General features: G+C 36.9%; 1 protein-coding gene across 1 annotated transcript in view; it reads left to right on the top strand.

The window, feature by feature from the left end:
* Positions 1-812: 812 nt before the first annotated feature.
* slc12a5a (solute carrier family 12 member 5a) overlaps positions 813-22388 on the top strand; it is a 297781-nt gene continuing 276205 nt past the window's right edge. The window contains exon 1 of the mRNA XM_022675607.2: positions 813-1223. Within this exon, the coding sequence (XP_022531328.1) occupies positions 1070-1223 (154 nt within the window). The 5' untranslated portion in view covers positions 813-1069. The remainder of the gene's footprint in view (positions 1224-22388) is intronic.

The raw sequence follows: 22388 nt of genomic DNA, 5'->3' as shown, positions 1-22388 counted from the left end.
AGCATTAATTTACAGAAAAAAAATAAAGCTATATATAATTCTCTGGCTATGACTTAATTATTTAGATTCCACGCCTACACACTAAGAAAAGTAAGTACAGATTTGTGTTAAAAACAGTACAAAGATTGTCGCTTGGGCTGTACCTTATATTGAGGTACAACAGATTACCTTTCAGTATAAGTCTTTTTTTTACCCGCATTTTTTGTACCAGTAAAGATTATAAAGATTATAGACGTTATCATCAACTGAATATGTGTCAAGAACTTGATGATCCAAAATGGTCTGGCTTTCAAATGAAAAAAAAAAAAGTATAATTAAAATGTATATTGTTTATTAGTATCATGATACAAAACACTTTTTAAATTATTAATGTTTCAATTTAAATGTCAGGGCTCTCTGGATTCTAGCAAAGGAGGTGTGGAGCTACTTTGAGCTGGATAACGATGGAAAAAGCAATTTATCAGGTCAAATTATGCCTCGTGTCACCCAGTCTAAAGAGTGTTCGGACAAACTGTTAAAATTTCTGGATCTCAGAACGCTGTGGGAAAACAAAGGTGTGCTATTCATCAAAGGTAAGTACTTTTTATTATATTTTACTACAACAAAAGTCCATTTTACACTGAAGATCTTCTTTAAGGGCTCCATACGTCTCTGAATGGATGTGAATGGTTTGAGAGCTAGTCAGCAGCAGGTCTGTACAGAGTGAGAGTGAATGTGATGGTGGGCGCTAGGACCCGGACCCGCAGTGATTCCGCGGCTGTTCCCAGACACCGGTTGATGAGCTGCTTGCAACTCATTCAAGAGCTCATCCAGCGGACAATACGCGCGCGCGTCTCAGAGCCGGGGGCGCGCGGGAGACGCACGGGAGGCGTTGTTCACACGCTGCTCTTATCTCTGTTATTCCTGACGAATGAACGAATGAGCATCATCATCATCTCCACACTGATCTAATCCAGCTGTTAATCCAGCCACTGGCGGAGAGACCCCCGCTTTAGGCGGCTGCAGAACATCTGCATCACCGGCCAGATTCCTCCACCGCCCGCGGAGCCGCGTGGCCCTGCCGGACACCATGAGCCAGAGGTTCACGGTCACCGCCTTCTCCAAGAGCGACGGGGGCGCGGAGATCCAGGGGGAGGTCAACCAGCTCTTCGAGGGGGACGAGCCCACCCCGAGCTGCGCGGACAAAGGAGGCGCATCCAGCTGCTCCGAGGACGCGCTGAAAGGTAGGATGCAGAATGGTGATGGGGACACCTGTAGACCATGTAGATTAAACCGTAGAACCGCGAGCTAGTGGACCACCGCGGCCCACCCAAACAGATATATACACAGAGAGAGAGACACACACAGAGCCCACCCCGGTTTATCCTTATCTCTGCTCGCCTGGCGGCGCGAGCCTACGTGTGACCGGAATCTTAAGCGGCACATTGTCATTCAGTCATCGCCCGTGAGTCTCCTGCACGCGAGCTACAGGTGCTCTACTGCATGCACGCGCACAATGCCAATTAGCTTAGATCAAGCAATCAGTGGTGAAATATGTTCACGTTAAATCAACGTTAATCTGTCAACATTTAACGTTCCAATCTGATGTAGACTCATCATCACTTTTGCACACAGGATTAACATTGCAAACATGGAAAACTCGAGAAATTGAAACAAACAAAACGTTAATTGTTCCCAGCTGGCACATATGATTGAAGTAATGTCTGTTGTTAATTGTTTCAATGTTGATTAGCATTTTACATTTCATCACCGTATAATTTCTATAAATGGTTGGATGAAGAGAGGAAAAAGTGGTTTAATTTCCAATTGCAGTAATTGCTTTTTAATTTAACACCAATTCTTCCCAATACCTGGGAGAATGTTCATGTTCTATTAGTTTTACTGTTGTGTTTTTGAGATCAGATGTTGAATCAGACTGGTATGCGGTGGGTAACTTTCTTTACAGATCTTTACTACAGTGAAAGTTTATTGTTAACTCTCTGTTAACCATATGACTTTCTAGCTTTAGTGAGCTATGGTTTATTAAACGTTGAATGTATGACATTGAAACAACGTTGCCATATCAATGTTGTGCACTTTTCAAAATCAATACCAAATACAAAATTGATTTAATGCAAGTACGTTTTAAACCACCACATCATAACGTGAATCAATGTAACATTGATGTTCTCACATAAATCTTTTCTAAAATTGTTTCAATGCATTACGTTTGGGACACTACTTCAGCTATCTTTAAAACTTTAAAAAATCATTCCTCAAGTAAAAAAGTAATGATAAATCAACCCAGATTCATGATGCTTCTGTAAGGTCGTGGTATAAAAAACAAAAATCATAATAGTTAAATAATAGAGAAAAAACTATTACTTCATGGTACCAATTTATACACAAAGTAGATAAATATCAGCACGGAAATTATATTTGCGTTAAAAATTTATATTTAAGGTCTACATAAATTTGTTTGTTCATCCCTCTTATTTTCGCATAAAAATGATATTTTAAGATTCATGCATTTGAAAAAAAACTGTAAGGTGAATTAAGGCGATGTTAAGAATTCCAAAACTTATCTGTATTGGTGTAAGGATGATTAAAAAAAAAAAAAAACATGACTTATATTATATTATATTATTAGCCAGCTTGCTAGGTCTCCATGTAAATACTAAACTAAACTAAGCGTTTATCACAGTAATGTAAAGGCAATTAATTTAACAATTTCAAATAGTTAATATATTTTAGAAAATCATACTGTAAATGCCCATCTGTGGAAACTGTCCTCTGTCACATGATCTTATGCTTTGTCAGTTCAATTCCAACATTCATGTTACAAACGTCAGGAAGCAGACACTTTTATAGGTGTTTCACCAGTGGTCCAACATAGTACTGATAGCAACGTTTCAATTTTAAACTAAATGATGTTTAAATGATGTATAAAAATCACCTTGCTATCTGGTCAGTCACTTTTGGACTCCGTAGTGAGATCATGTGTGTTAGAATAGCAATTTGAATTAATTCTCAATTCAAAAAACATTGTTTCATATATTTAGTTTTTTTTTTTATGAAAATACAACACTGTGTCACTGTACTCTACACTAGCCAACAAGCTGGTAATGGTGAATAAGCTGATTTACACCATTAATTCACTGTACTACTGTAGACCAGTTGATTTCAAAGGCTCTAAACTGGCTGTTTATGTTCAGGATGGTTGGAAATCAGGTAATCCAGAAGAAAACATGACCTATGTTGGTTAGAAAACTGTTTTTATTGTACAATAAGCTCAGCTCATCACCCACATTTTAGCTGATGGTCGCCAAGCTGATCATACTGATCCAACAATTTGGTGAACAATTTTGTTAGTGTAGTCATGCTGGTCATGCAGGTAAACCAGCTGGATCATGTTGGTTGGATATCTTGGTCTAGTCATTCAGGATGCTGGTATCCTACTGTATATCCCATATATGCTGAGCTTGGCAGGCTGTGGAAGTGTAACATGCAAGTCATGCACAAAACTTCGCTAACTTGTCATGTTCTTAGTGGTTCCTGGTATTCAGATATGACCTTGCATTAGAAAAGATGACACTGGCAGTGCCACAAATTGATTTATGGAGATACTGTGTATCTATCATCCTAAGTGACCTGCCTTGATGGATCTGGGTGTTGTTTCCATCATTCAAGGACATCTCAGGAGTTACGTCCTGTGTTGTTCTCTACGTCCTATGTCGTTCCTTTTCTTTTGCAACTCATACTGTAAGTGCTCTAAGTGGCTTATTAGTTTAGCTTATAGTACAATTTCGCTGACAATATATATCACGATATTAAACAATGCAGGGCTCATGACGTCACCAGCCCTGCCCCTACCCGCGCGCTGTCTTGCGTCCGGACTGATTTAGAGCTGAGTCAGAGCCAAGCTCTCAAAACTCGAGGAAAACAGCAAAACAACAGCAATCAGCCATTAATCAGGCATTTAAATGGCTTTTTAAAAAGCCATTAAAAGCGTGAATTCGGCTGTAACTGGAAATATCTGCACTGAAAAACTGTGCTGGACTGAGGTGCACAGCTTTCCACACGTGCTCACATTTACAAGCACGTGCCCAACCATGTGGATGGAGGCCATACGGTTACCTCGTGGTTACTCCTATACCCAGTAAATGTTGTAGATGTTCCTAATGGTGTACTGCGATAATCCATATCCATACCATGCATCCAATTAGTTAAAGGAGAACTCTGGTGTAAAATTTACTTTTGTTGTAGTAAAACATGACAAAAAGTACTTACCTTTGATGAATAGCACACCTCCGTTCTCCCACAGCGTTCCGAGATCCAGATATTTTAACAGTTTGTCCAAACACCAAAGTACTTTTTATCACGTTTTACTACACTAAAAGTTCATTTTACACCTTAAAGTTCTCCTTTAAGCAGATGAGCAGTAGGGGTATAAGAGTGTTGATAGCGCATCAAATAGTATCCCACACATTTTAAATCAGGGATAGGTCTGGCAATGCAGCTGATTATGGTATAGTATTTTTTCCTCGTTTTGGCTCTTAAGAAGGCAGCAGTATGTGGACGAGCATTGTTATATCCAAGACTAGAATAAAATAAATAGGATATTAGTGTCATTGCAATGAGAAAATTGTGCATGTAGGCCTGTCACAATAATTGCAATATCCATTTATCGCACAATAAATTAATTTTTGATAATCGTGATATTGTCTATTGTGTTTATTTGTAGGTTTGTTCACATATAAAACAGTGAACAGTATTTTAGCCAGTTATGCTTCAAAAACTGACCCCATACACACAGTGTGGACTAAAGTAGGTGAAGAAATAAGTATAAAATTCCCTAAATAATTATGATAAATGATTAATTCGATTTTCCCTGTCTTTAAAACGTGTATAATTGCTTTTTTTATGCTATTCTGTTATCATTATGTCAGTGGCATTTACTGTATTAGTGTTAAAATTACAAAAATATTGTGTATCGCAATAATTTCTGGGACAATATAACTTCCAAAAAATTAATTCTTATCGTGACAACCCTATGTGCATGCACATATTGCAATGACGATGCTGAAAAAATGGTGAAAAAATAGAAACAAATAACGCTTATAAAATCATTATCTCATTCTCTGTCAACCAGCACCTTTCTTTTTTTAGGGTGTTATGATTTTATATTGGGTCCGGGATGCCTTAAAATCTGGTGCATTGCAGTTATAGCCACTTTTGCATAAAAACCAGACGGGAATATTGTGATAAATTCCTGCGGTTATTTTCCTGTGTTGGCGTTGCAGTGGCGTTGCACATCTCGCACCATTCCCAAAGCCCTCGTACCATTTTTGCTTCTATTTCACTTTCCAAAGTCCAAAAAACCCTGATTCTGTTTATGTTCATCATCAGCCAGGCTCTGAGACTCCAAGTAGGAACTATAGTGCCTCAGTGTCTGCAGAAATGGAGGAGACTTTCCAAGGCGCGCACCTTTTTGTCGCTTGGAGACCGCGTTGCCTTAGAGAAGCTCTCGTCTCCGGTTCAAGCTCCGACAACGTTTCCATGGCAACAGCTGCCATTTGTTCTGTGATTGGTGGCACACTAGGCCCGGAGTGAGGAGGAGAATCGTAGCGATGATAGCGATAAAGCAGAAATGGCCGCACTCACGCAGTAATCATGTTGTCGAATAGGTGTTTAATGGCTCGGTGTGTTATGCTGAAAATTACTCACGGAATAAACTGGAGTCTCAGGAGGAGCGTGCCTTTTTTTGTCTTCTCACGGTTTTGGGATGTGATGTCATTGTGTCTGTGTGCTCTATCACAGCTTAGAAAAATGAATTTCTTGGTTTTATGGAATCAAAAGACAGTAAAGACATGAGTAAAGAAGAGAAAAGACCCTGCTACACACTCCTACAGCGATGGTGCTATATCTCACACTTCACTGACATCTCATTTTTATCGATCACTAGAGATGAGATCACTGTGGTGTGTCTTTTTGAAGCCACACAGGTGGAGGAGTCTAATCCTCGGCTCCTGCTGCTGTTCTGACCTTGCTGCATGGTTGCATCCCTGCTGCATCATCAGTGCCCTGACTAGACTTGACTAGACTGACGTGGGATTTTATTCACCTTGTGTAGGAAAATAAAATGATTTATGTCTAGAGATGGATTGGGTGGAATTGGTTAGGTTTTATCTTCATTGCTATCAGAATGCTGCGTTTTTTGGCCCTTACAAAACTCTAATTTAACTGGACAATTTCAGTAAAACATTGCTTAAAAAATGGTTAGATGAAAACTTAACTTAAAAATGTGATTGAACTAGAGTTACAAACATGTTGAATTGCCCATGGTAATAGAGTGGTTCAGTGGTCTGAAGCAAGCACTGCCACTATGATCAGGAGATCACTGGTTCGAATCCCTGTCATTCAGCTTGTCGTCATCTGCCTAAACCCAGAGAGAGCACAATTTGTCTTGCTCTCTCTGGGTGGGTACAGTAGATGGCGCTTTCTCTCCCCTTATCACTCCTAGGGTGATGTCGATCAGCACAAGGCTGCGTCTGTGAGCTGATGTATCAGAACCGAGTCGCTGCGCTGCTTTCCTCGGAGCGTTAGCGCTGTGATGCTACTCAGCAATGCTACGTTAGTAGCAGTTCAAAAAGAGGCGGAGTCTGACTTAACGTGTCAGAGGAGGTGTGTGCTAGTCTTCACCCTTTTTGTGTTGTGTTATCACTGGTGATGAGGGATATACAAATGAGTAGCAGCTGAATGGGTGGGACAATCGGCCAGATAAATTGGGAGAAAATTGGGGGGAAAAAAAATTATATATATATATATATATATATATATATATATATATATATATATATTAAATAAATTTATATTCATAACATGATATTTTTGCTCCATAGTTTGCAGTATATGGAGTAAATGGTACATTTGTTCAGTGATTAGATGCTATGATTAGGGTTGCAACAATATACCGTTTTAGATATATTGTCGTCTAAAAATTCAATTTAAGAGTTTAAATCCCACAGAGTCAATGGTTTAATTAAAAAATCAACAGATTAGTCCATAATACAATTGATACAATTATAATTAGCTGAAAATAAATGAAAGAGCTTTACCTTACATGCAGCTTTTTCTATTTATATTTTTACATATTCAGGACCAATTGAAGGCATTTGGGCGCCCAAGCAAAATCGTTGGTAAAATTGACTGCCAGGCAGGTAACTGACATAAACATTAATCATATATCCTGTTCCTAGCCTATTTTTGGCCTAATTTTTGCAGTGTAAATGATCACTTAATAGCCAGGGAAGAGATTAAAGCCTGAATTCAGTCATTTGGATGGGTGAGCGAATACTTTTGGCAATATCGTATACGTCCTACTGTATATGACTCAGTGTTCTAGTGTAGGAATGTGCAGATGATTAAATAGAAAAAAAGTTATTTATATTAAAAGCAGTCTAGTAATTTGAGTTCATCATTAATGTAATATTTACCCTTGTGCAGTATGCTAAATGAACAAATGAAGTACCTGCATGTAACGTAATGATTGACAGTACATACATACCACTTCAACCACATAAATATATACTAGGGATGCAACGGTTCTCGTATTTTATCGAACCATTCGGTTTGGCCTGTTCGGTACGATACACCCGGCTGAACCGTGGTATTTCGGTGCCGCACTAACTGAGAGAATGAATGCTCTGGTACTGAATGGCCAGGGGGGGAGGGGCTGCTGAGCGAGTGCTGTCGCTTATAAATAAATTAACAAACACAAAAACGAATTCTATTCTACCAGTAATTTCACTTTGTTTTGATTAGTTTTATAAACTCTCAATACAGTTCCAGTTAGTTACCTTTTTTCTTTTTAATTACCGTTTTTATTAGTTTCAGTTACCGAAAATGTTTTATTACTAACGATAATACTTGGTTACTTGGCTATATTGTGATTTAAATAATATAAAAATAGCATTAAAACAGATGCCTATATTGCAGACTATTTTCTAGAGTCGGGTCGGGTTCAGACAGAATCTAAGCTTTAATATTGATATATCGAAACCGAACCGATGCATTGCATCCCCAATATATACAATATTAAAACAGATTTAATTTAATTCAGCTGCTAATACTTCACTCATGCCACTTGAACAATGTACAATACATTTTAGATGACCGTAATAATAAACACATTACATGATTCACTTGTTTTGTTAAAGTAAATTGCTCATTTATATAGGAACAGGCAATTACAGAGAGAGACAGTAAATGTATTTTCAGTCCGTTTCCATATTTAACCTCTGTGGCCTTTTTGTGCTCAAACAGTTTTATATTCAGATGTTTAGGACCTGGAACACTGAGTGATTCATTAGAATGCATTGCCTTGAACGAACGACTGAATACATACATAAAAATGAGAATTCACATAGATACAGTGCAGTGCATGCACAGGAAATGTTCCCAAATTAAAAGGTTTCACTGGAAAACTGGCTGCAACAGATTTGCATGGAGTTCTGCATTATTTTTTCTGCACTTAACTGCACTTGAGTTCTTAAAATGTTCAGATTGACTGATCTTCATTTCTTAAAGTCATTTTCTTTACTTAGTTGAGTAGTTCTTGCCAAAATCTGTATTAGAACATTACTCAGATAGAGCTATTCACTGTATACCTGTAACTCTACCTCTTCACTACTTTACAACTGATGATCTCAAACACTTTAAGAGACAAGAAATTTAAGTAATTAACTCTTGATGAGTTCAGCACAGCTGTTAACTGAAAGCCTGAGTTCCAGGTGACTGTACCTCATAAAGCTGACTGAGAAAATCCAGCAGAGATGTGCAAAATTGTCTAATCTAAGCAGGAGGAGCTACTTTGAAGAATCTAAAATATAAAACATATTCTGGTTTAGTTAATGCTTTAGTATTAATTAACTAAAATTAAGAAATATGTTGTGATATAAATTGTGGCCATTTTGTGCAGCAATGTGTACAAAATATGTTTCTATTAGTATCAGTAGCCCTTTAATTAACAAAATAATGATTAAAAAAATCATGATGGTTTATGAATTGCCATTATTTTGCTGTATTTTGTGGCAGCGCTGATTTTATGGTGGGGAAGCTCCCAGAATGCTCAGCGACCACCCTTTTTTTGTTAATAAGGTTGTTTACAACATTGTTGTGTTGCTTGTGGGGGGTGACGTCTGTTAAAATATGTGCGTATGTGTTTATTTGTGTTTGTGTAGTTGTGGTAGCTCCAGTACTGGAGGGATATTCATTACATTACATTTGGCAGACGCATTTGTCCAAAGCGACTTACAATAGTCAAGTACAGAAGTAAAATAAGTTAAAGGTAAAACATCTTTGGATAGGGATTAAAGGAGGTCAAAGGGAAATAATTACATTACATTACATTACATTACATTACATGACATTTGGCAGACGCTTTTGTCCAAAGCGACTTACAATAGTCAAGTACAATGTAAAATAAGTTTAAAGGAAAAACATCTTTGGATAGGGATAAAAGGAGGACAAAGGGGAATAATAGGATAGAGGAGTGAAGGAGAGGAAGAAGGAAATGGGGTTAGAAGTAGTTAGTGTGTTAGAGGTGTTAAGAGAGTAAGTGCTCTTTGAAGAGCTCTGTCTTCAGGAGTTTCTTAAAGATAGTGAGAGATTCTCCTGATCTGGTAGTGGAAGGTAGTTTGTTCCACCATTGGGGAACTCTGTATGAGAACAGTCTGGATTGCTTTGTGTGAATGTTTGGCAAAGCGATAGGATAAATAATAGGATAGAGGAGTGAAGGAGGGGAAGAAGGAAATGAGGTTCACCCTCCTGATGTTAGTGTGGAGGGTGAATAAGGGGTCTGAATCAGTGGGACGCTGTTTTAACAGAAAACCACTGCTCGTTGAGGTTATTTCTGTTTCTCTTCTTGCTAAAATAAAGTTTCCAAACGGGAATATGACTTGGCCTCTTTAATCTACCCCAGTGACACTGCTATATAAAACTATTGCTTTAACTAAAGGAACCTTGAAGAGCTACTTCATGACTAATGTGGGTTAGGACACATCTTGCTTCATGTATTATTTTTAGTGCTTGTCCCTTGGTTTTCTAGAGTGTTGTATCCTGTAAACTCTGCTGATGCTGCTGTAGAGAGAGTTTAATGGCCATAATTACAGCTTGCATTTATGGATGTGGAAAAATATGAATGAAATAAACATTGAAGAGTGTTAAACAGGCCAAAATACTATGTTAAGCATTTAGGTGGCTTATAGCTGGGGTGAAACTCTTGGTCTTCCTTTCCTGGGGTGGTCCTGATGATGGCCAGTTTCATCCTGATGTTTTTGAATGTCTTTAAAACTGCACTTGAGGATACTTTCAAAGTTCTTGAAATTTTGAAAAAAAACTTTAAAATTCTTTGAAATTTTGAAAAAATTTATTTATTTATTTATTTTGTTCTGAATTAGAACATTACTCAAATAAAGTTATTCACTGTGTACCTGTAACTCTACCTCTTCACTACTTTACAACTGATGCTCTCAAACACATTAAGAGACAAGAAATTCAAGTAATTAACTCTTGACGAGTTCAGCACAGCTGTTAACTGAAAGCCTGAATTCCAGGTGACTCTACCTCATAAAACTGACTGAGAAAATCCAGCAGAGATGTTCAAAGCTGTCTCCATATAAGCAAGAGGTGATACTTTACAGAATCTAAAACATAATAATAAAAAAAAAACATATTCTGGTTTGTTTAACGCTTTTTTCTGTTTACTAAATAATTCTAGATGTTTTTCTTTATAGTTTGGATGACTTAAGTATTAATCTACAATGTCGAATTTTTAAACTGTTTAAACTGTAGTGTTAAAAACAGAATATTTTTCTTAAAAAGTAGCACTTCTTTTTTCAGCTTTGCACATCTTGGCAGGATTTTCTTTAGAGTCACCTGGAATAGCTTTCAGTTAACAGCTGTGCTGAACACGTCAAGAGTTAATTACTTGAATTTCTTGCCTCTTAATAAAGTGTTTGAGAGCATCAGTTGTAAAGTTGTGTAGAGGTAGAGTTACAGGTATACAGTGAATAGTGAATATTTGAGTAATGTTCTAATCCAGATTATGAGAAGCAAGAACTACTCAACTAAGTAAAGAAAAAAAAATATTTTAAGAAATGAAGGTCAGTATCCTTAATTACTTAATTAATTTCATTAATTATTTGAATTACTCGATCCATGCTTTTAAATAAATATAAAACCTGTAATGCTTTAACTAAAGGAACCTTAAATAACTCTTTCATGACTAATGTGGGTTCATATATAACTTTTAGTGCTGGTCTCTTGCTTGTCTCAAATGTTGTATCCTGTATTTTTTGCTGGAGCTCCTGCAGAAAGAGGTTAACAGCCATAATCACTGTTTGCATTTATGTTTTTGTGGAAATATGAGTTAAAAACATTGAAGGCTGGTTTTTCCAGACGTAGGCTTAATCTGTGTCTGGAAAACCAGCCCTGAGGGTGAGTAGTTTAGTGCAGCAGATCTGTAGCAGATAGAAGTCTAGCCATTTCTTTAGCTTCACATAATACAGTGGCATGATAAGGCCAGTTCTGAGTGACTTATTTATCGAGCTAATGTAATATTATCACAGTAAGTGGGTTATGTCTGAGAAGATGCGCTCTATTGTCTCATTTTGTTTGACGTAGCGGTATGCAGACCAGCTGTGTGTGTGTGTGTGTCTAAGTGTGTGTGTTGTCTTACCAAAGGCATGCATGAAAGAGACTGAAGAGTGCCTGCAATTTTGCCTGAGCCGCATGGCATCTGCTGTGAGGTTTTTAATAAAGCCTGTTGACAGAGAACAGACCACAGAACATTAAAGAGATATTGAGGTTTTTAAATGTGGGGGTCCAAATACCGCCGCTCCTGAACGTCCTCTGTGAAGGTTGTGCCTTAAGCAGCATCGCAGGTCGCCTTGGTGCTCCTTCAACTCCCCAGCAGACTTTTATACACTTTTATAACCAGAACTGTGCCTGTGGTTCTTCCATTTCTTCATAATGTTCCTCACAGTGGAAACTGCAGCTGAAATCCTTCCTCTAAACCATGGTGTTGAACAATTAACCCTTTCTCATAATTAGATTCACCTGTGTGAATGTAGGACAAGGGTCAATGAGCTTATCAAATGAATTGTGTTCCAATGATTGGTGCTAAATGTATTCAAATCAATAAAACGACAAGGGTGCACAAATTTATGCACGTGTCTAATTTTTTTAAAAGAAATATTTCACATTTTCTTTAACCCTCCTGTTATGTTACGGGTCAAATCAACCCGTTAAAAGGTTTGAAAATTTAGGAAAACTAGCTAAAAGTATTTATTTCAGTTTAAAACTTCTTCTGCTTGGCTTAATTAGTGTAATCAACGTTATATTTTAAGGTTATATAAAGCTATCATGTCTAATATATTGATTTTTAGTAGTAAAGTAAGTAAGAAATAGTGAAACATTAAAAAAAGTTTGAAAATGCCTTTTTTTTTTTTGGAAAAACAAGTGAATTATCCTAATTGAACCATTACCTGTTAGAGGTAAGAAACAAAACAGCACTAAATATTGATAGAAATAATTAACAATGTAGTTAGTGATAAAATATTCAGACTGCTTGTTTGGATTTTTTAAAATAGTTATTATTTTGGATAATTATTATTTTGGATAATTATTGGATAATTAAACATGCCCCAGATCAAATTGACCCGGGAACATCATTGCTGTTCCTGACAATTGAACATAACAAGAGGGTTAAACGTCTCCTTCTGCTAAAATCTTTCTTGTTCTTGTGAAATACTCTAGGTCTCTCTGAGTTGTTTATGATGCGGAAATGTCTAGAAAAACGAGTCGAATAAATAAGGCTCTGGTGTCTACGACTACCCACAAGCAGAGCTAAACCTGGGCTGCAGCAGAGCCCACACTATCTCTTCAGCTAAAGAGCTTAAAGCTTTTGTTCACTCAGCTAGTTTGTGTTAGCTATCTTGTGTGAGTAATTATATTAGGTTTAAATCGGATCTCCGGGGAATTCTGTGTTTTACCGAGACCTTAAATATACACTAGGGAAACACAGTTTGACAAGTTAGCACAACACAACAGAACACTGGTCAAAGTGGGCACTGTTTGTATCAGATTTTATGCTATAGAGCAGACTCTAGGCCTTCGACATAGTAAAACTTCCCAAGTACCGAATCACCAAGTCTGAGGTTAGAGTCTGACAGTCTGACATTAAGCGAAGTTTAAGGGTTAATTTATCTAACACTCAGTAATATATCTTTATAACTAAGGCTGCATCTCTGAAAACATTTTGTCCTTTGAGTTTTAGAGCTGTAAAATTGACTGTGGGCGGGGAAGGCAGTTCTTTGTTGCAGTGCTTTTAGCCAATCAGAGGCGATATGTTTGCATGTATGAGTATTCATGAGAGAGATTCAAAATCCTGTCTTTCTTCAGAGACCTCTAATTCAGTGATTTAAAACAGGGCTAAATAGAAACACCGGAGCACTTTTTTTTTTTTCTTTTTTTTTTCTCTTTTTTTTTTTTTTACAAAAAATGGCTCACATTGCATTTATTCATACCAGAGACCATAACTAGACATTTTTATTTTTTGAATTAAAACTATGGAATGAGACCTTTAAATCCTATAAACTTTATTTCACTTCTCCAACATTACTGTGTTTATTTGCTATATGATAAATTTAACTGAAATAGCTGATCCGAACAACCAGTGATTTATAAAGGAAAATCATAAAAAAATTGTTAAGGTTTGCCCAAACTTTTTCATATCACTGTAAAAGGATGCCACTTGTGAGAATGCGCCCGGTAAATAAATAAATAAATAAATAAATAAATAAATAATCTCCCTTTTAAATGTTTTTTTTAATTTTTTTTTTACAAAGTTTGCTTTAGGGCAAATAAGAAAAGCAAATAATATAAACCAATAAAAATATATTAAAAAGTTGTTTTTGTCCTTCTGTAGTTCAAAAGTTCAAAAATCTGGTTTACCGTATTCTGAATTCTGCAGATTCTTTACTCATTCTAATACTCTGAGCTCTTTTTAACTGTTCCACTAACAACAGCACATATCCATATCAGGCTTCAGTGAGTCAGTGCCATCCTATTCTCAAAGCCCACAGAGTGTGGGAGGTTGAAGAGTTAGTATGCTGTATACACCACTGTGAAATAAAGCACTATTTTAGCTCGGATACTTTTACCAGGGGAGGTGTTATAAAGATATCTTATAAAGATAGCTTGACAGGCTGATAGTAAAAAAGGCAGAGTCTGTAATCTGAATCATTAAATTTCCAGTCTGATCAGACATCATGTACTGATGTAAGTTTCTGAGGAGATTATGTACAGTACCAGTCAAAAGTTTGGGCACTCCTCTTGTTTTTATAATATTTTTTACATTGTAGATTAATATTAAAGACATGAAAACAATTAAAGGACACATATGAAATTACATAGTAAACAGTAAAAAGGTGTTTGCCCTCCACATACATTCCCTGATCTAAACCTGATGAACTGAGATGGTGATTTGAGGTGATTTAATTGGGATGAGCTGGAGCTTCACAGCGTGAAGGAAAAGCAGCAACTATTGTCCAGCACCTCCAGGAACTCCTTCCTTCAAGATGCTGATAAAACTATTCCAGGTGACACTAAATGTTGTGAATGGTGAGGGATGAGAGGGTGGACAGGTCTCAGACGAGGGTTCAGGGCCTCCGTAAGTCCAAAATCGCCTGACCAATGGATGTTCAAGGGGAATGCCTTTTTCTAAGCCCCACTCACCCTTAAAACTGTGTCAAAACTTAAAAAATTAAGCTAATGTTTTAGCAGCAGAATTCACATAAAATCCACAAAAACCGAAAGCAAAGACTGAAAAATCCTAACTGAAATATGTTTTAAATAACTGCTAAGTATAATGAAGTAACCAAGTATATTTAAAATATATTGATTTGTTATATATTTTTTTCTCTTTTAAATTTGCAACATTGCAGATTTTATTTTATTTTTTCATAAAAAGAAATTGGCACAAAATTCAATCCATACTGAACAGCAATTAAAGCCCCACTAGGAAGGATTTCCTTGATTTCTTATCTTTTTAAAGAAGTAAAATTACAGCTCAAAACTCACTGCAGCGCTGCATTGAGGTGTAATAGGAGGAATAGCGGTGCTCTCGTGTCTGTGCCAGAGCTCCTCTGAGCTCAAACCAGACTCTGTAAGTTTTCCGAGGCAGCCACGACCAACGCTCGCAAGAACTGCGACCTGCTTTCCGACCTTTAGTTCTAATGAAACATTTATTACACTCTGCAACTGTAGGGGGAGCCCACGAGCACAAAATCTCAATCCTACCTAATGGAGCTTTAAGCTTAAATATAAGGAGTGTATTTGATAGTCGGGTCAGATTGTCACGAAGTGCAGCAGGGAGGACGCGGAGAGTGGACAAAATAATAAGGAAAACAAAACAAGAAACCAAAGAATAAACTCAAAACTAGAAAAACTAACAAGCTTTAAAGAAACTAGAAACACCAGGACTAACCATGACAGCAACACTGGGACAAAGGGACTGCTTATACACACGCATGAAACAGGAAACACCTGGGGACAGGTATTGAGGGGGTGGAGCTGCAGAATGTGCATGTAAAGGAACAAGGGACTGGGGCGGAGACAGGGAGGTAAACACAGGACAATGTGGGGAATTACACAGGCACAGAGGAGAAAGTTAAACCAACACAGAGAGAAACACAGGCACAAAAGAGAAACGAGAGAGAACAGGGCAAGGATATGACACAGCTCGAGCCTGGATCACGTTCCCACCACAAACAAACAACACTGGAGTTTAATTAGAACTGGACCGAGACTAAAGACTAGTGCTGGTGGGAAAACGACCTAAAGGTGTCTCATATTGACCTAAACTCTCATGTGTTTTTCTCATCATTAGCAATAAAACAGAACATTATATTAAGAGGTTACTTGTACTTGTATTTTCGCCTCCTTCTGTATGTTTATTGCATTAATTCCAAAAAAATTCCATCCAGCAGCTCGTTTAACCTCGTTTTCTCCACTCATTAGAGTCGTGTTCACATGTGCTGCTGTATTTTTGGGACAGGGTGTGCAGCCAGAGCATCTCCATTGTTTCGGATAATGCTTTGTTTATTCTCTCCTGCGCTGTTGTCTGCCTGATCTTTCATTTGCATTAAAGTTACAAGTCAATTGTTGGCTGAATTCAGCGGAGGCCATTAGCCTGTTGATTATTTCTTTCCAACAATAAACCGCTGACCGTCACGCAGCTTCCATACAATGGCCCGTGGAGTGGCTGTTTTTTATTCATGCTGTTTTAATTCAGGTTTATACAGAATCGGAGCTGGTGGACGCGGGGGTATTTCAGCACAATGGCTGTCAGGTGTTGGAGGTGCGAGGCCTCAGAAGCTATTGTCTGGCAGTCTGGCTAACACTCAGGAGCACAAAGCTATCAGCCCCTTTCAGAGGAGTAATAACGTGTTGATCAGCAGCCCTACGGGATTAACAGAGTGCTGAGAATAATCTCTCTCTCTCTCTCTCTCTCTCTCTCGACCTCCCTCTATCTCTCTGTTTCTCGACCTCCCTCTCTCCCTTTTCCCATTTCTCTTTTAAACTCATTAAGGTATCGCCTGCTCAAGTTTTAATTTCATTTAATTAATAACCTACCTAACACTGATTTTTATTGATACTAGTCGTGGGCGATATGTATCGTTTGCGAAATTATCGTGAATGTTGATTTGACGATGTGTAATTTTGTAATATTGAGTTTTTTTTGTTTTTTTTTAAATCGCCAAAAATTAATAAACTGCATCGTATTTTAAGGCTGTTATTTATATATTTATACATATACATAATGTAAGTAAAAACAACTGATTAACTAAACTCAGAGTGCGTTGTGTATAAAGTAGAGACCTGCACCCGCTGGACCCAATGCATAGTAGTGCAGCGCAGGGCAAATTTTGAAAGCTCATTGCGGGCGGGTGAGGCAGACGGAAAGTCTCGGAAAGCTAACCTTAGCTGCTCTTCCTTTCGTTGTGCTGGTTCTGGTTAAGCTGGTGCTTTGCCAGTCGTTACATTGTTGTTTGTTTATTTCTTTGTTTCTGGGTGATTTATTGTATTTGGTGTCGTCGTCCAGACGCAGTTTATTTACTTTATTATTTACTTATTTATTGTTTTCCTCCTTTTGTGTGACGTTTTTATTTTTCATCTTTTGCAATTCGTTAGATTATAGTTTCGTTAGTATTTTGGGTTTAGTTTAGTTTGTTTGTTTTCTAATTTTATTTGTTTTTGCGATTTATTATTCATTTATTTTCCTTAAAGAGAGGGCCTTGGCCTGTGTCTTGGCCTGCAGGCCCTGTTTGCTTTCAGTTGTGTTTGCTTTATTGTGGCGTTTATTTGTTTGGGTCTGTAGGTGGGTTTTGTTTAGTTACTTCTTTTTTTTAGTTCTAATTGTTTACTTTTTAGTTTGTTTTGTGTAAGAATTTATTTGTTATTTTGGTTAAATATTTCTGTTTATTTGAATATTTTGTCATTGCAGCTAGCTTAGTGATGTGTTCAGCTAAGTACATCACTTTTAATTCCTCAAGCCAATGACAAGAACTGCCTTGAGCAGTAACGCGAACGTCGGAATCATGCGGGAATTGCGGGCGGGAGTGGGACTGAAAATCATATTTTTTTGCGGGAGCAGGACTGGAAATGCTGTCCCGCGCAGGTCTCTAGTATTAACACGCCCTGTCCCGCCGGCGGGCCAGAAAAATATCATAATTCATATCTGGCTGTGTTTGAGTAAGTATAGGCTCAATATAGACACCCAATATGCCATTTTAAAGCTAAGAATCTCTACTTTTCAGTCACATTTAGCTGTATTTCGTTTTAGAGCTGAAAGCGTGCGCTAGACGGTCCGGTTTGTGATAAAAACACGGTCTTTGATCCGCCCGGGGTACCTGCAGAACACCCCCCACACCCAAACAGAGCGAATCAGCACCTACCTGAGAGCACTGGCTTCAGAATCCACCCAACCATCAGAAAATCCATCAATCCAGTCCCCAATAATCCCCATTTATGTCTGAGAAGCTCTCTTATAAATCCGACGCAGATTAAAACGATTGGAAACTCCAGCGCTGTGTTCTGAGACTTTCCCTTTGTTCTGGAGCGATCAAACTGCGCATGCGTGTTACCATGGTAGTTGGGCAGACTGAGAGCCCCCCTCTGCCCCCCTACATTCTGTCAGCCAATCAGGTGGCGAGTTATGTGGGACAGAGGTGAAGCCCGCTCTGAAACCGGACACTCTGAGAGCGCTCCCCCCTCCCTCTGGAAAATCTGCTCCAGCGGGTCTATTCTATAGGGAGAGAACAGGCTGAGAGACCTTCTTTATTGCGAAATAAGTTATAAAATTAATAGTTTTTATTCTTCTAAAGTTTCCAGTCCTTTTCAGAAAGAAAGGACCATCCCAGGTTCAGATCTCTATCATATCTAGGGAGCAGTTTATAATTTTACATGGTGATTTTAAAACTTCTAATAGCAGAATATAGAGCTACTAAAACACTTCATCCACATAAATATATCATTTTATGGATCTAAAAATAAAAAATAGAAATAGAAAATCTGAAAAGCGCCTAAAAAAAATTCCTGTTTTTTACCATATTTTGAACCTTACATGTTCAATTGAATACTTTTTTTAGAATAGTTTTGTATTTTTTTGGAAAATATTGTCAAAATATCGTTATCGCAAAAATCAAAAAAAATATCGAGATATTTTTTTTTTGCCCATATCGCCCACCCCTAATTGATACTACATATTCGATAAAGCTTTATTTGCTTTAGACTTAAATAAATAGTAGTTATGTTCCTTTAAAAGCATGTATGTAGTAGAGAATAAAAAAGTGCAATATATACATTGGCACATTCTTTAAAAAGATACTTTTACTTCAAAACTCCATTTACAGAGAATTATTTATTATTCTGTATCCATTGTGAATTATTCAGGATCTATTATGAATGTTGCAGTGACCACTGCAAATTAATATCCATGTGTAAATTATTTAGTATGTACAATAAATAATTCAGTAATTACTATTAATCAGTACCTACTATGACTTAATCATTATCTGTTAATATTTTTCAGTAACCACTGTGAATTATTCAGTACCTACTATGATTTATACATTAGCTAGTTTCTATTATGAATTTCTCTGTCTCTGCTATTAATTATTGAATAATTACTACAGTTCAGTATCTACTATGAATTATTCAGTATTTGTTAGGCATTGTTCAGTATCTTCTATGAATAAATTTAATATGTATTGTGAATTATTCAATATCTACTATGAATAATTCAGTATTTGTTAGGCATTGTTCAGTATCTTCTATGAATAAATTGAATATGTATTGTGAATTATTCAATATCTACTATGAATAATTCAGTATCTACTAAAATTATTCTGTAACTATTATACATTATTAAGTATCTACTATGAGTCCTTCAGTAGCTGCCATGCATTATTCAGTATCCATTATGAATTATTCAGTATCTACTAAAATTATTCTGTATCTATTATACATTATTAAGTATCTACTATGAGTTCTTCAGTATCTGCCATGCACTATTCAGTATCCATTATGAATTATTCAGTATCTACTAAAATTATTCAATATGTATTATGGATTATTCAGTGTCCATTAAGAACTACAGTATCTGTTATGAATTATTCAGTATCTACTAAACGTTATTAAGTATCCATTATGAATTATTCAGTATGTAATATTAATTATGTATCAATATCAGTATCTATTATATATTATTCAGTATCTGCCCTGCATTATTTACATTACATTACATTACATTACATTTGGCAGACGCTTTTGTCCAAAGCGACTTACAATAGTCAAGTACAATGTAAAATAAGTTTAAAGGAAAAACATCTTTGGATAGGGATAAAAGGAGGACAAAGGGGAATAATAGGATAGAGGAGTGAAGGAGAGGAAGAAGGAAATGAGGTTAGAAGTAGTTAGTGTGTTAGAGGTGTAAGAGAGTAAGTGCTCTTTGAAGAGCTCTGTCTTCAGGAGTTTCTTAAAGATAGTGAGAGATTCTCCTGATCTGGTAGTAGAAGGTAGTTAGTTAGAGGTGTTAGGAGAGTAAGTGCTCTTTGAAGAGCTCTGTCTTCAGGAGTTTATTAAAGATAGTGAGAGATTCTCCTGATCTGGTAGTAGAAGGTAGTTAGTTAGAGGTGTTAGGAGAGTAAGTGCTCTTTGAAGAGCTCTGTCTTCAGGAGTTTCTTAAAGATAGTGAGAGATTCTCCTGATCTGGTAGTAGAAGGTAGTTAGTTAGAGGTGTTAGGAGAGTAAGTGCTCTTTGAAGAGCTCTGTCTTCAGGAGTTTATTAAAGATAGTGAGAGATTCTCCTGATCTGGTAGTGGAGGGTAGTTTGTTCCACCATTGGGGAACTCTGTATGAGAACAGTCTGGATTGCTTTGTGTGAATGTTTGGCAAAGCGAGGCGACGTTCACTGGAGGAGCGCAGCGGCCGGGAGGTAGCGTAAGCCTTCTGGAGCGAGTGCAGGTAGGAAGGAGCCTGTTCTGACATCACCTTGTAGGCGATTGTAAGAGTTTTGAATTTGATGCGAGCATATTTAGCAATATTTAGTATACATTATTAATAATTTAGTATAGATTTATAGTTATGTAGTAGTTATTACAAATTATTCAATATCTAAAATTATCTGGATTATTCAGTTATAAATACTCATTTTTTAATAACTACTATGAATTTTCCAGTTACTGCTCTGTAACTAATACATAACTTATGTAATTTAAGAGTGAGGGGTACACATCAGGGCAATAAGAGCATCACGGTAATTAAAATAATGTTTTTGGTAGACTGGGGTTTGATTCCCTATAAGCAGGCAAGCACATCGTATCATGCAACACTAGTAAGAGTCCTTGGGAAAGACTCCTAACTTTGCCGTCTACTACCTGTGTAACATACAGTATTTACCATGTAAGATACTCTAGATAAGGGCTGCAGCTATTTGCTTCACAGCATGCATTAAATGTAGATTTAAGGTCTGATACTTTTAATGTGGAGCTATGGCTGGGCAGTATACCGGTTTATTCTCAACTGCATTTTTACCTTACTGCCATACCACTAGAGGCGCTGTGAAGCGCTGTGCAGAAGCACACAGTGTAGAACAGTGCCACCAAAGAAAACACACAGCTTGCTAGCTAACGATAGCCAGTTAGCATAACAAGCTAACGTACTGGAATTAATGGTAGCATATACATTAATACAGACTGGAATTGTGCAATAAATTTACGGACGTTACGAGCCCAGAAACGGTCATTTATTTAGCACAAGATTTTAAACTCCCTAAAGCTCTGAAAATAAGGAAGTAACTATAGCCCTTCTAAATATATTAATAATGTAGCTTGAAGGAAATTGTAATGCACACTGAATTTAATGTAATTGTTAACTGGAGAAAAAAAAGGAAATTGTGGCTGATTTTAATACTGTAATGCCTTTAATGTCTTCTGAAAAAAAAAACATTATATAAAAAAATTGATATTAAACATAATTTTAATGCACACTGAATGTAATGTATTTGTTAACTGGAGAAAAAAGGAAAGTGTGGCTGATTTTAATACTGTAATGCCTTTAATGTCTTCTGAAAAAAAAAAAAACCATTATATTAAAAAATTGATATTAAACGTGTGTCTGACTTGTGCAATAGAGCTTTTGAAAAATATCTCTTTTAAATACTTAAACATTGAGTATTGTAGGTTCATTTAAAGTGTTTATATAACTATTTGAAAGGAAGCCGTGTTAAAGTTGATAGAACAATATATTTTTCTAAGGTCTATTGTTCACATTCTTGAGCTGGTTTTCTGATTGCTTCATATATTGTGTAATTTTTTGGGACAAATTCAAGCCTATACTAATTAAAGCCTTAATTTAAAGCCCTTTTGTTTTATATTATATATACTTCTAACATTCACAAACCCATATAAAAGTCCAGTCAAACTTAAAAATATATATATAAATAAATAAAAATAAAAATACCATGATATACCGTGAAATCGTCTTAAAAATCTTGAAAAATACTGTGATACACATTTTTGGTCGTACCGCCCAGCACTATGTGGAACTGTTCCAACTCCCAAGCCACACCTTTTGTGTGACCGAGGCTACTAACTCTGGTTCTCTTACCTGTGTACTCTGTTTTAGAGTGTCAGTCGAATAACAGTTATGTAAATGTAATTTGCTTTCACAGCACTTGCTCTCACGCTGGCGTTTCACTTTCATTCTTCCAACTTAAACGGCCTGAAAGCCGCGAGAGGTCTGGTCCTGTTGTAAACTGTGATGTTGCAAATAGAATTTGCTTT

The sequence above is a fragment of the Astyanax mexicanus genome, chromosome 5, assembly GCF_023375975.1.
Source record: "Astyanax mexicanus isolate ESR-SI-001 chromosome 5, AstMex3_surface, whole genome shotgun sequence".
NCBI lineage: Eukaryota > Metazoa > Chordata > Actinopteri > Characiformes > Acestrorhamphidae > Astyanax > Astyanax mexicanus.
The sequence above is the reverse complement of the archived record's forward strand: the minus strand, read 5'-3'. Positions and strand labels throughout refer to the sequence as shown.